Source organism: Melopsittacus undulatus, chromosome 1 (assembly GCF_012275295.1).
Source record: "Melopsittacus undulatus isolate bMelUnd1 chromosome 1, bMelUnd1.mat.Z, whole genome shotgun sequence".
In the NCBI taxonomy this organism is placed as follows: Eukaryota; Metazoa; Chordata; class Aves; order Psittaciformes; family Psittaculidae; genus Melopsittacus; species Melopsittacus undulatus.
The window spans coordinates 24,466,012-24,478,359 of NC_047527.1; the positions used below are offsets into that span (position 1 = coordinate 24,466,012).

General features: G+C 42.3%; 1 protein-coding gene across 1 annotated transcript; it reads left to right on the plus strand.

Moving 5' to 3' along the window:
• Positions 1-478: 478 nt before the first annotated feature.
• GEM (GTP binding protein overexpressed in skeletal muscle) lies at positions 479-9,540 on the plus strand. Its single transcript, XM_005150863.3, has 5 exons — positions 479-590; positions 2,432-2,774; positions 5,880-5,956; positions 6,439-6,643; positions 8,313-9,540. The coding sequence occupies exons 2-5, from the start codon at positions 2,441-2,443 to the stop codon at positions 8,588-8,590; spliced, it is 894 nt and encodes a 297-aa protein (XP_005150920.1). The 5' UTR covers positions 479-590; positions 2,432-2,440; the 3' UTR covers positions 8,591-9,540.
• Positions 9,541-12,348: the final 2,808 nt, after the last annotated feature.

Consider the following 12,348-nt stretch of genomic DNA (forward strand, 5'->3'; position numbering starts at 1 on the left):
AGGATATTCCTACTTTTAAGATAATTCCAAAAGAACATTCAGATATTTTATTCCAAAGTTATGTTTTGTCCAGCAGAGGGGTTAGTGTATTTTGCAGACAGATTATAATATATTTACAGGATTTTATGCACTGATGAAACTTAGATAATTTTTAAATCACCATTATTTCTGGTAGCACTTGAATGTAAAACTGAGTGAGGCAAAATAACACGTATTATTTTGGGTTTTTCCACTTTCCTGTTTTCATCATGCAAGAACCAAATGTGTTTATTTTACTGGCAATATAAAGACAATCATATGATTTTGAGTAAGTCTTTTGAGATTGTTTGCAACTTTTTGCTCTTCTGCATGTCTGCTTCCTCCCAGCTGGGGGCTGGCTGTTGTATGGAAAGGCAAACCACGTCACGGAAAAGCCCTGTCTCTGATCAGATGGGCTTAATATAAACCAGGTTTGCCGAGACAGAATTAAAGAGCCAGCTCCAAAGCAGGAGAGGATTTACTTCGGCAGAGCAGCTCAGAGCATCACAACTCACTGAGAAAGAAGGGCAGTGTGAGCAAAGGACCTGGTTGCCTGGAGAAGCCTGGCACAAGTAAGGCAGAGTTGGTTCAAGCAGTCTTTTACTGTTGGTGCTAGAGACCCTGACAGCTAAAAGCAGTACAGGGTATCAAAACCAGTTTGAACTTCAAATGCAGGGTGTGACAGGTACTTGTTTGGCTTTGTTTAATGAAGGATGATTATTTGTTAGGGGTGAAATTGTGAAATGGTCATGTTTGTGACTGTTTATTGCAGGTTGTGTGTTACTGACTGTTTAGCGAGTGACTGTTTATTGCTGGTTGTGAGTTAGGCTGTTGTTTGACTGAATCAGAGCCAGTTTTTCTCATCAGATCTTTTCAGTGGGGAAACTGCAAGGAAGAAATGCATTTTAAAATGCAACCGCAGCAAATACTTCAGATTGTGAAGCAGCCTTTGCTTGGTCCATGATTTCTAGTTGAGATGTGTTTCTTACTGACAAAGTTACTGTGACTAGGACTATACAAACTATCTCATTTTGCCCCCAAGTACTGCGCATCATGGAGAAAATACTGTGCATGTGGTAGTAAGTTCAGACAGGGGGTGCTTTTCTATATGTTTATCCTATGCCCTGCTGTGCATTTATTCACAGAAGTTTTCAGACAGTTTTTTGTGAAGAGAAATAACAATCTGTATGTGCTGGTTTCATGATTTGCTGTGCTTTTTTTTTTTTTGTTCACCATCTATTATTCAGGCTTTAAAGTGGTCGGGTGCTTTTTATAGACAATTATCCTATTTACTAATATGGAGAGGATAGACAAGAAACATAAAATATATGGCAAAAAGCAAAAAAGTCTAAGTAATAAAAAGTCCACTTTTTATGAGAACTGGAATACATCAAAGTCACTTTCCTAAAAATGGTAGCTGCTGGCTTGTGAGAATGACATCACTGTCCTCTGCCTCCAAGCAAGGCAAAATAGAGTGTGCTGAGTAAAATGCAGTTAAGAGCCATGCTTAGAAGAGTGAACCTATCCAGCTGACTGTGCAGTGAATGATGCTGCTGATTTAACGTCTGAAAATTTATGGGCTTTTTCTCCCAGCACTGTATTTTCTCCTGTAGCAGCTAGAACCTGTTCTTCCTCAGGAAAGCTGTGGGACTTCACTGTGTCCTCCCTCTTACCAGACAAAAAGCCACTGTCTGGAGCAGAGTCATTTTTTGTATACCCGGCCAGTAGATGATACCCAAGTCCACCTGATCATAGAACCATAGAATCATAGAATCACAGCAAGACTTACTTGTGTGTCTCTTTTCTCATATCAGGGCTGTCTGCATGCATAGTGGGTGATGCCTAACTGATTTCCCAAAACTTTCAGCTCTTAACTGAGGAAATATGAAAGACGCTCTACACCAAGCTGCACTGGCAGTTGGAGGCAATGGGGACTGGTGCCCCTGTTTGCCCCTGTTAAGCACAAAGGGTGAGGAGCAGTACTGATAGGTGTTACCTGCACCATAGGCTACCCCTCAGCAGGGATGCAGGTCCCATGTAAGACAGCTCTGGTGAGCTCTGGTGAATGCTGCTCCTTCATTCTCTTTTTGGGACACAGCCTTGCCTCACTTTCTTCATGCCTAGGATGCACTTAGCACAGTGGTGAGCTTGTAAAGGCTAAACAAAGATAGTATTTAGGGTTGGGAGGGTGGTATCATCCCTAGGAAATAGCCTCCAACTCACTAATGAGAACTACTTTGATGTAACAGTAACTATGAAAGAGTACAGAAAGTTTAATTTTCCTTTTGCTGTATGCTAGGTCCCGATAGAAAAGCAATTCAAAGCACGTGCTGCCTTGAAGTTAGTAACAGAGTGTTAATGAATTTCTAAATGTTCTGTGGGTTAACACTTGTGATTCTCTGTTTCTCACTAGGGGTAGAAAATGACCCTCAACAACGTTACCATGCGTCGCACCCACAACAGCAGCCTGCAGCAGCAGCAGCAGCGATGGAGCATCCCTGCTGATGGAAAGAATCTGCTGGTCCAGAAAGACTCGAATGAGTACAACCCGCAGAAGAGATACACCATCAGTCCTGATGAATATTACAGAAGGAGCTGGTCCTCGGAGTCATCTGATTCTGTCATCTCCTCTGAGTCAGGCAGCAATTGCTACCGGGTTGTGCTGATAGGGGAGCACGGCGTAGGCAAGTCCTCACTAGCCAACATCTTTGCAGGGGTGCACGACAGCATCGACAGTGACTGTGAGGTGCTCGGAGGTAAGTGTTATGTCCTGAGATGCTGGTGTTTGCTTGCAATCAGCTCTGCCAGCAGTAATTGGCACAGAAAAACACAGAGGCTGTTTAATGAAAAGCTGAGGTAACAAACATTTGGATCTGATAATCAAAACTGATTCAACTCGTGCATCTCTCTTAAGAAAACAAGAAAGCAAAATAAGATGGGTAAGATACCAGCAGTGACTGAAAATCTCTTTATAGAACAATTTGGATTCACACACTTTTTAATTCCAAAATACCTGTTGGAAGCTGCCTCATTCCTGCCTGTGATGATGCTACACAAAAGGCTGGTCCAGCTTTCATGCTGGCCCAACATTTGTGTCACCACTGGCTCCATGGGGCTGACTCCAGCTTTCTATGGGGGACAGAAAACAACTTAAAGTCCTCATGGTCTACAAGAATTAACTGTTTAGAAATAATACATATAGCAAAATAGAAAAGCCAGCGCTGAGTCCTTCAGTCACCTCCCCAACATTTGCCATGAGAAGTCATGTCAGCCTTTCTGTATAAACATGTCTCAGTGTAGCCTATATGGAATTTGAATAAAGTATGTTTTCTCCTCATTTCATGTTACTTGCACAGCATGGGTTCCCCCAGAGGAAAACAGGTACAGGTCTCTTAGCAGTGTAGGGAAATTCCTCTTGCCCAAACAGGGGGAAAAGGCACAAGCTGTAGGTTTTTCTTTGATAGTTCCCCCTTACTATTTTCCTCTGCTTTGTTAAGAATTGCAAAGTGTTCTTTAATTCCAAAGATCTGATCATGCAGAAGGTGAAGCTGTGGCGCCAAGTCCTGAGCTATACTGTGTGCAAGATGTTGATGTGGAAGGGTTGGGCTGCAGCAGAAATCTGCTGTAGTTCTAAGGATGCAAATGCTGTCAGCTTTGGAGGACATGCAGTTTGCTGAGTGGTTTTTCTCATCAGTGTTCAGGGCTTTCCTCATCCCTCCTTTATCCTTTCCCTCTCCTGCCTGTAATCCCTTGGTGTGATGGTGCCAGTGCTAGCACAGAGTTCTTGGGTTTCGACTCCTACCTTCAGTGGAGCACAAGCACGACAGCGTCTTCTGCCCAGGATTTAATACAGCCCAGCAATAGGAAGGTCAGACCTACATTTTCCTTGCTTGCTGGCACAGACTGAGGCACAGATCTTTATGTCTTTGAGGGATTTGAAGCTCCACACAGTGCAGTCACTCTGAATCATTTATTCAGATGTGCTTTGTCTTCAGCTTCTACCACCCATTTTCCCAATAATCCCATCAGCTCCTCAGCCTGCAGTATCTCCAATAAAAGTTTTCCTAGTGCTGTATGAGTGAACTAGAGTAGGACCCTTGGGCAAGCAGTCAGAAAGTGCAGCTGATTTGTTCTGCACAGCCCTGTCAGACAGTTTTCTTCTCCTTGAGAAACCATATGGTTTCCTCTTTCCTTTGCACTCCTAGCAATATTGCTTGGAGCATAGCAATGACAGGTTTTCAAGGCTGGGTCTGCTAAGGTATTGGAAAACTTGCTGTTGTTATATCCCCCATTTTTCAGTGTCAGCTTCAAAATAAGCATGAGGAGAACTAATAGCTCACTTTCAGTGTGTTTCATATCCTATGGAATTTCCTTAGGATTCACCAGAATGCAAATCAGTGCTGACTATGACCATTTGGGCATAATATATTCAGGGAGTGTGACTGTGTGTTTGTAGCCTCTCTATGTGTAACAGAGCAGAGAAAGTCTCCTCTGAATGTTGTTCTCTGGTGTATATGGAGCTTGTTCCCACACTGATGTGCATCCAGTTGAAGAAAATATTCTCCAAACTTTAGCTTGCAAACTGGAATTTGATTATAACAGAGAACGGTTTCAGGGTAGATAATTCGCAGAGAGAAATACAGCTGTTTTATGGACAGGCTTTGCTACTGACTCTAAGGTTAAGCTTACTTGTGAACATAAATGTCATGCTATTAGGCCTGCAAAATCCTATTGATTAACTCTGTCTTCTTAATCTTGCCATTTTAAGCTGTGTCAAGCCTGGGGTCTTTTTTACTTCAAATATGTAATATTTTTGGCTCATTCTTTTTCATGAATGTAGATTCCTGGCTTTGAGGAAAGATTCTGATTAGAATTTAGGGGAAAGTTCACTCCATTAATACCAGCTTAAGCATTACGAGTCAAGGGCTAAGACACAGTCCTATTTAAAAGTGTGGTTGGGACAGACCCCTTAAGCAGTGAGAGAGGTGGTATGCTCAGAAGCCCTAAACCTGGCATTTTTCACTGACCAGCAGTGCAAGACTAGAGATGGGTCCAAGCCCCTTATCACTCATCCAAATGTTCCCATGTTTGGGGAAAAGAAGGAAAATAAGTATTTGAAGCAGAATCTAGACTGAGATTTCACAGCAAGAATTGATCAAAATTATGAGTGGGAGCAACCCCCTCACATCTAAGCACAACTTTGCCACATGGTGTTTATAATCTAGGTATGAATTTCTGTGGCCTCAATATGAAATAACCAAACTTCTGTGGTTTGCTGGTTCTTGTGGGATGTTTGACATCAAAGGTAATGTGGGAAACTGTGAAATGGGAGAGAACTAGGATGCAGTAGAAGTCTCAGTTTCTCCAAAATTCAACAGCTTGTCTGAAACTCCCCTGTCCTCATTACTTGGTGGGCTGTTAGCTGTATTGCTCTCAGCAGCAGTGACTGTTCACCCGTAAACTGTCCCCGTTAAAGTGAAAGCAAATATTTTCCATTACTCAGCCTCACTGGACTCTGCTGCTCCCATGGGACAAATGTTCAGCCTTTGGTTATTTCTTCCACTGGTTCTATTTTCTCTCTCCCACATAAGATAAAGAGAATATCAGCCAAAACAATGAACATTTCATTTCCTGATCTTTCAGCCTTCTTCATATATCATGGAAAGTAAGACAACCAGTAACGAACAGAGTGCAGATTCAGTGCTGATGGAAATGAGGAAAGAACTGAATGGGAGCCAGCATGAAATTTGGCTCAATAACTTGAACTGTGAACAAATTACACATGTTCAACTACATGTTTTTTGTAGTGTATGTGATGCCACAAAATAATACATTACCAGCCCTTCTGCTTTTCCTTCCAGAAGACACGTATGAAAGAACACTGATGGTGGATGGGGAAAGTGCAACCATTATACTGCTCGACATGTGGGATAATAAGGTACTTTAATTTATTCTAGTTAAATGTCAGAACAAATGTGTATATGAATGACTGTTAATGTCAAAAATAGGTATCTTTTGGGACAGCAGGTAGGTGTATTCCATATGCCAACATCAGGGAAAATATAGGATTAACGCCACCCCTGTTCCAAGGCAAGCACACCTATCGGCTCTGTAGAGTGAGCCTGAGAAGCACAAACCTTCTTTATTTTTTTAATGATAAACCAAAACATTCAAGCCATTTTCCAGACTGTGTTCATTCCAGTCTAAAGCCAGCACAATGAATTATGTGGGGCATGTTTTGCCCTCCTTTGTGGTGAAGTATTCATGCCATCACTGCATAGGAATTACTTTCAGTATAACTGTGATTCAAACCATACCCGTTACAGTTACAGCAGGAATGTATTTGGATTCTCTAATGTTATACTTACTAAGTAAAATCTGCTCTGGACATAACAATATCTGACCATTTCACTTGAACAGCGTGAGGGAGAATGGATTCGAGACCACTGCATGCAAGTGGGAGACGCATACCTGATTGTCTACTCCATCACAGATCGAGCAAGCTTTGAGAAGGCCTCGGAACTCAGAATACAGCTCCGCAGGGCACGACAGAAGGAAGATATCCCCATTATTCTGGTTGGCAACAAAAGTGACCTTGTCAGGTGCCGTGAAGTTTCCGTGGCAGGTAAAGACAATGATGAGCATAAAACTGACATCAACATTAAAAGTCATCTCATAGCTTTTGAACAAACTACAGAGCTCTGGCCAAAGGAATATGCTGTGATCAGGACTGGGCAATAAAAGAGCAATAAACCAACAGAGGACTGAAACAGAAGGCAGAGGACTGGGATGGATCCTTAAGCCTTACCAGGTCCTTAAGCCTTCCTTGGTAATGCTGTTACATGTCAGATAATCCCTTTCCTAAATTTATTGAGAACCATAATAAAAGCAGCTTGAGTTTCTTCTCTTCCAGCTCCCTGTGTAAGAGCACTGCAGAATGTGATTTCTGTGGTAGCTGGAAACATATTTCCAATACATGTTTATGTATAACAAGTTTAGCCCCTTTATTCTGCTGCCAAAGATTATATCTTTTTTATAACCAGTCTTCTGTCCTCCCTGATGAATTAAAATTCCCTCTCCCCCTTTGTTTTCTTTAGTCTGGGCAGGGACCATGCAGCCTTTCAGGAGAGGTCTCCTTGCTGCCTTGCTTTGGGATGCTAAACTAGCACTCATTTGCTGCACACAAATGACTACCCACTGAGCCCATAAATAGGAATGGGGAGACTGCTGGAAAGGCTACTGCTAGCTCTTGAGACCTGCAGTCAGTAAGACCTCTTCTTGGAGATTCTCCCTGAGGCTTAAGTGACACAACGTAACACAGAGCAGTTCATTAGATTATTTTAACTTGGCCTATCAAAAACATGGGGTCCTCTGCTCAGCATTATCTTCTCTCTGCAGCTATTCCCTTCCTCTGTTTCACAGTTGAGCTAGATTATATTTGTTTTCCCACTGGGGATGTGCACAGTTCCTCTGGCTCCTATCACAGTTGCCCCAGGTGAAGAGTTTGAATGGGGAGTCCATTGGGAGCCCAGGGATTATTATTTGCCCTCTCATTGCTCTCTGCACCACTTGAAAAATCTGTTGAAAGATGGCAAGTGCATTCATATCACTTTAGTCATCCTGGTGATGAGTTTACAGCAAGCCATAAGACAGAATAAATTGGTTTGTGTGTGAAAGATAGCTGTCAGGTTTAGCTTACGCTCATGTAATTAAGGATAAGAACTATGATTTCAGGTGTACCTCTACAGCCGTAGGTATAGCTCTGCCTTCATTTAAGGGTTTTGTACATGTGTCTGTTCACACCAAAGCTGCTGCTGTCCCAGGACCTTCAGAGATCTGTTCTATGGGTCTTGGTTTACACCCATGACCCATAGAGGAGGACTGGCCGTGCCTCCTGTGCTGTGCTGTGTGACTGGAGGGTGTTGTCATCACACTTTAATGCAACTTGAGGGATCCTGGACATAAGATGACCAGGTGGTTTTGAACTATGGCTGACCTCTGAGCCTCTGTGTCTCAGTGTAAGTCAGTTAGCCCCAGCTGCCTTCACAGCCAAGGGAAGGGACTGGGCTTTTCCAGGAGGGGATTTGCCCCCCCTTGCTGGGAAGGGAGTGTGACACAGAGCAGATGATTCATGGGCTAGCAGGCAGCATCAGATGATTAAAGACTTATCCATGCCTATATTTAGCTTGAGGAATTCCCCCTGTGACAATGGCTCCCCACACGTTGCAACCCTCAGCCGCTTTGCCCTCCCCGCTCATGATGCCTCCTGACATACCTACCTTGCAATTTTGCAGAGGGACGAGCCTGTGCTGTTGTGTTTGACTGCAAGTTCATCGAGACCTCGGCAGCCGTGCAGCACAATGTGAAAGAGCTGTTTGAAGGCATCGTGCGGCAAGTGCGGCTCCGCAGGGACAGCAAGGAGAAGAACGAGAAGCGGCTGGCATACCAGAAACGGAGGGAGAGCATCCCCAAGAAAGCCAGGCGGTTCTGGGGCAAAATAGTTGCTAAGAACAACAAGAACATGGCCTTCAAACTCAAGTCCAAGTCTTGCCATGACCTATCGGTTCTTTAAGAATGCTGGACTCTGCCAGAGCTTGTGGCATTTTGTGGACATTATCTACCTATGTCGTGGGACAATCAATCAATCTATATTAGATTGGGCTATCAAAGTGACTTAGGTTCACAGTTGTGATTGTGATTATGCGTGCTGGCATAAGAACAGCACAGTGCATGGAAATATCTCTCTTCCTTTTCTTTTGTCAGTAGTTTTAAAAGAAAAATATAGACCAGAATGACCCAAAGTTATGGTGGGAAGTGTTCTTTAATATACCTGCTCTTTCTCCTCTCACCTTCAGATATTAGTGTAAGAACTTCAAACAGTAATGACTTGGGAAGTGAATACTACACTTTCCTCTTTCTTCTTGTTATTATTATTCTTTTTTTTAAAACAATGTAAAGAATTGAGGAATTGGCTGGGGATTGGTCCTGTGCCAGTTGGCTGGCCAGGCCTGAGCACCCACCGCTGAAAACCCTGCATTGTTGTAGAATAGCCACCAAGACACTATTTTGTGATTTTTTTTTAATGTCAAGGATTGGTTTCAATGAATTTACACATCTCTTACTTTGAAAATATTTAAAGGAAAACCCCTATAATCAAACAAATTTTCCTCTCCTATTCTCATATTATGGGACTGTTTAAAATCATAATAATATTAAAATGAAAGTGCAAGTTGTATCAAAGTGCATCAAGTGCAGGATGCCAAACCTTTTATCGACCACCATTTCTGAGCTTTTTTAAGAAACCACATGAACTTCTTGTAGCCAGCCTTGGCCTTTCTCTATGCCAGAGTTATGCTGTATTTATTGTTGAGCAAAATAACAAGCATTTTAACGTTGAGGGGAAATGTATTTATTACCAAATTTCTTAAAATGTTAATTTTATTACTGTTTTCTATCTATTATCTTTTTTCAGACTATGCAAGTTTTTACTTACATGCCTTGTAATAAAAGAAATAAAATATATGACTGGTTTTGAGCCTCAGTGGGAAATCCCTAAGAATTTTATCAAGTTGAGAAAATGTTTTGAATGCTGGGCATGATTGTTACATGAAAAGTGCAGTAAGGATTTCTCACACCTCTGAACAGAGGCTGCTTAGTAACCTGGGATTACAAAGCAAGAATCGCCTGGAGTCTCAAAGCTATGAGCACATAGTATCCCTCATGTGCATAGGTTTGTGGTGACAGAGATAAAAGCAAATCATTCTTAAATAGGGTACTTGATCTTTAAGTCTGAAAACACTTTGGAAATGTTATTGAATACAGTTATGCCAGTCCTGGAGATGAAAAGAAGTGAAATGCTACATTCAGGGACAGAAAACAGGTACCTGGCATGGTGGGGTCCTAATCCTCAATTACTTTGGGCACGACTGTGTTATTTTTCCCCGACTATGCTGGTTTTTGTGGCCACACCTCAGAGTTCAGTGTTGAGGTACAGTCACTATATTTTGCCCATAGGTGGCTCAGAAAAGCCGAATCTCCAGCCTAGCAGCCCATCTTCCTTGATGATGAAGGCAGAAAATGCAGCGCTAGTAGGGTGAGAACTGAGTTCTGTGCCTCTTTCATGCACCACATGCTTTGGAAAGGAGTGAACTTACTGAGTGCCCAAAATTACCTCTGCTGAGGGGATGACTTTTAGCAGTTCTCTAAGGGTGAAATATCACATTGCAGAATGACTTTGCACCTGTGCGGTATTCAGATCTCCCTGGAAGGGAACTCCTTATCTAGAATAACCTGTTCGCAAGAAGAGAAAACAACATTTTGAATAGAGCATAGACAAGATGCCTGTCACTGGATTTTGAATGAATGCTTTTGAGCTGCCAGCATGCAATTTAAGGTTAATCCAGAGCAGTCTAGAGAATGACATGCACTCTGATATTAGTTGTCAGAACTTTTAAACTCTCAGAACCTTTTCCCTATTCAGGAATGGAAACAAAATTGCACAAATTAAGTGAGTCTTTAATATTGTTTTAAATAAATGAAAGCATAGCTGAACACAACAAGCGCATTTCCCTTGTTTGTTCTTTGTCTGTTAAACTATGGACACAACAAATCTAAACCAAACAGGTTTTGAAGAAATATAAAATGTCCATGTTGATCATACAGTCTTTAGGGGTAAAAGCCATCTGTGTTCACAGCATCAATGGATGCATAGATGGTATCATAAAAATTTGGAGTTATCTAGTAATTTTTCATGCCCTCACTCATCTCCTTCCACTCCTTTCCAGGATAACAAAATTTTCTTCTAAAACATATGATTTTAAAGAAAAAACTCAGTGTGGTAGGCTCATTCCCCAGGGCCATCACAAGCTGCCACAGAGCCATGTGGGGGTCATGCACAGCATGCCATATCACCATGTTTTTCCCATGAGAATGGGGAACAGGCATCACTGCAAGTCTGTCTTGTGGAGCTGCTGCTGGACCAGGGCTGATCCTTTTGAATAGCACAGCACTGCCTTTGGACCAAAACAATTTAAAGAGCTGCCTTCACCTTGTATGCCCCAGTCAACCTCCCACTGGCTCTCTTGGTCCACCTTGCAGGCTTCTGGCTTGCCCTGACTTTTCAAGGAGAGCATGGAGGAAGCTGTGAGTGAAGAACCACCAACAGTAGCATCCGTTCCATGGAACTGATGCTTCTGTTCTCTCAGACCCCATCAGGATGTATTCCTGTCAGACCTCTGGGTGTGGAGTGAGAGAGTTGATGCTGAGCATCCACACTCAGTATGTTTCAGTGCTTTTCCTGCTTTGGACCTGGTCCTGTGGACTGAATGTTCACCTGGGATTGCAATGCCTGAAAGGCACCAGAGTTTCACCTGAAAGGGAACCTGGTCACCTCCTGCACGGCTACAGTGATCTAGGCACAGAGGAAGGGTGGGGTTTTCTTCTGCAGCTTATGAGATGAATCTGAGTCATGGTTATAGCTGATCATCACCAGATTATCAAATACAGAAATGCTTACTATATATAGTAGCAATGTACCTGGAATGACTAATTAATACTAACTTAATCTGGAATGCTGACATTTCGAACCCTTAATATCCACAATCCCTCTTTTCATCTCAGATGTGAGTGTCCAAAACTGTGGAATGGATCAATCAGTGATTCTAATCACTGCTCTTGCTATTTATTAAGTCAGGGCTACAATGACAGATCCTAATGTGATAATTACAGTGCTGTGCTCAGAGATCTGGCAGTAGCTATGGAATACGTGAGTCACAAGAGTGAGTGCACCAAGGCCAAAATGGCAAAACATACAGAGGCCAAACAAAATAAAATAAATACAGGAAAAAAAATCTAAGAACACACAAAACGCCAATTAAAGTGTAATGGCTGTTATGAAAAACTCTTTTTAAGAAGATAGATAGAATCAGCAATAGGAATTAGGGGTTATGTCTAGCTTTAGGTAATTTAATCATGATACATTAACTGCAAGAAGAAAGGTTTATTTGCACTTTGGAACAATACTACACTAAGGAATTATTAGTTATTGTGGCACTGTGCATCTGCAGTATTGCCCCTACAGTCAGCTTTCTCTCTGGGAAGGCTTTTTAGAGGATGCTGTGGCACCCAGACAGTCATGGAATCCTGGAACACCAGGCTGGAAGGGACCTCAAGGATCATCTGATCCAGCCTTTCCTGGCAAAGCATGACCTAGATGAGATGTGTCACACCCTGTCCAGCTGAATCTTAAAACTGTCCAGTGGTGAGGAACCCACCACTTCCCTAAGAAGAATATTTCAATGGCTGATTGTTCTTACTGTGAAAAATTGCCCT

Bases quoted from the DNA above. Each gene is read 5' to 3' on its own strand.
- GEM (XM_005150863.3), top strand. From the start codon at position 2,441: ATGACCCTCAACAACGTTACCATGCGTCGCACCCACAACAGCAGCCTG. The intron at 2,775-5,879 runs GTAAGTGTTATG...TTTTCCTTCCAG, and splicing joins TGACTGTGAGGTGCTCGGAG to AAGACACGTATGAAAGAACA. The intron at 6,644-8,312 runs GTAAAGACAATG...GCAATTTTGCAG, and splicing joins CCGTGAAGTTTCCGTGGCAG to AGGGACGAGCCTGTGCTGTT.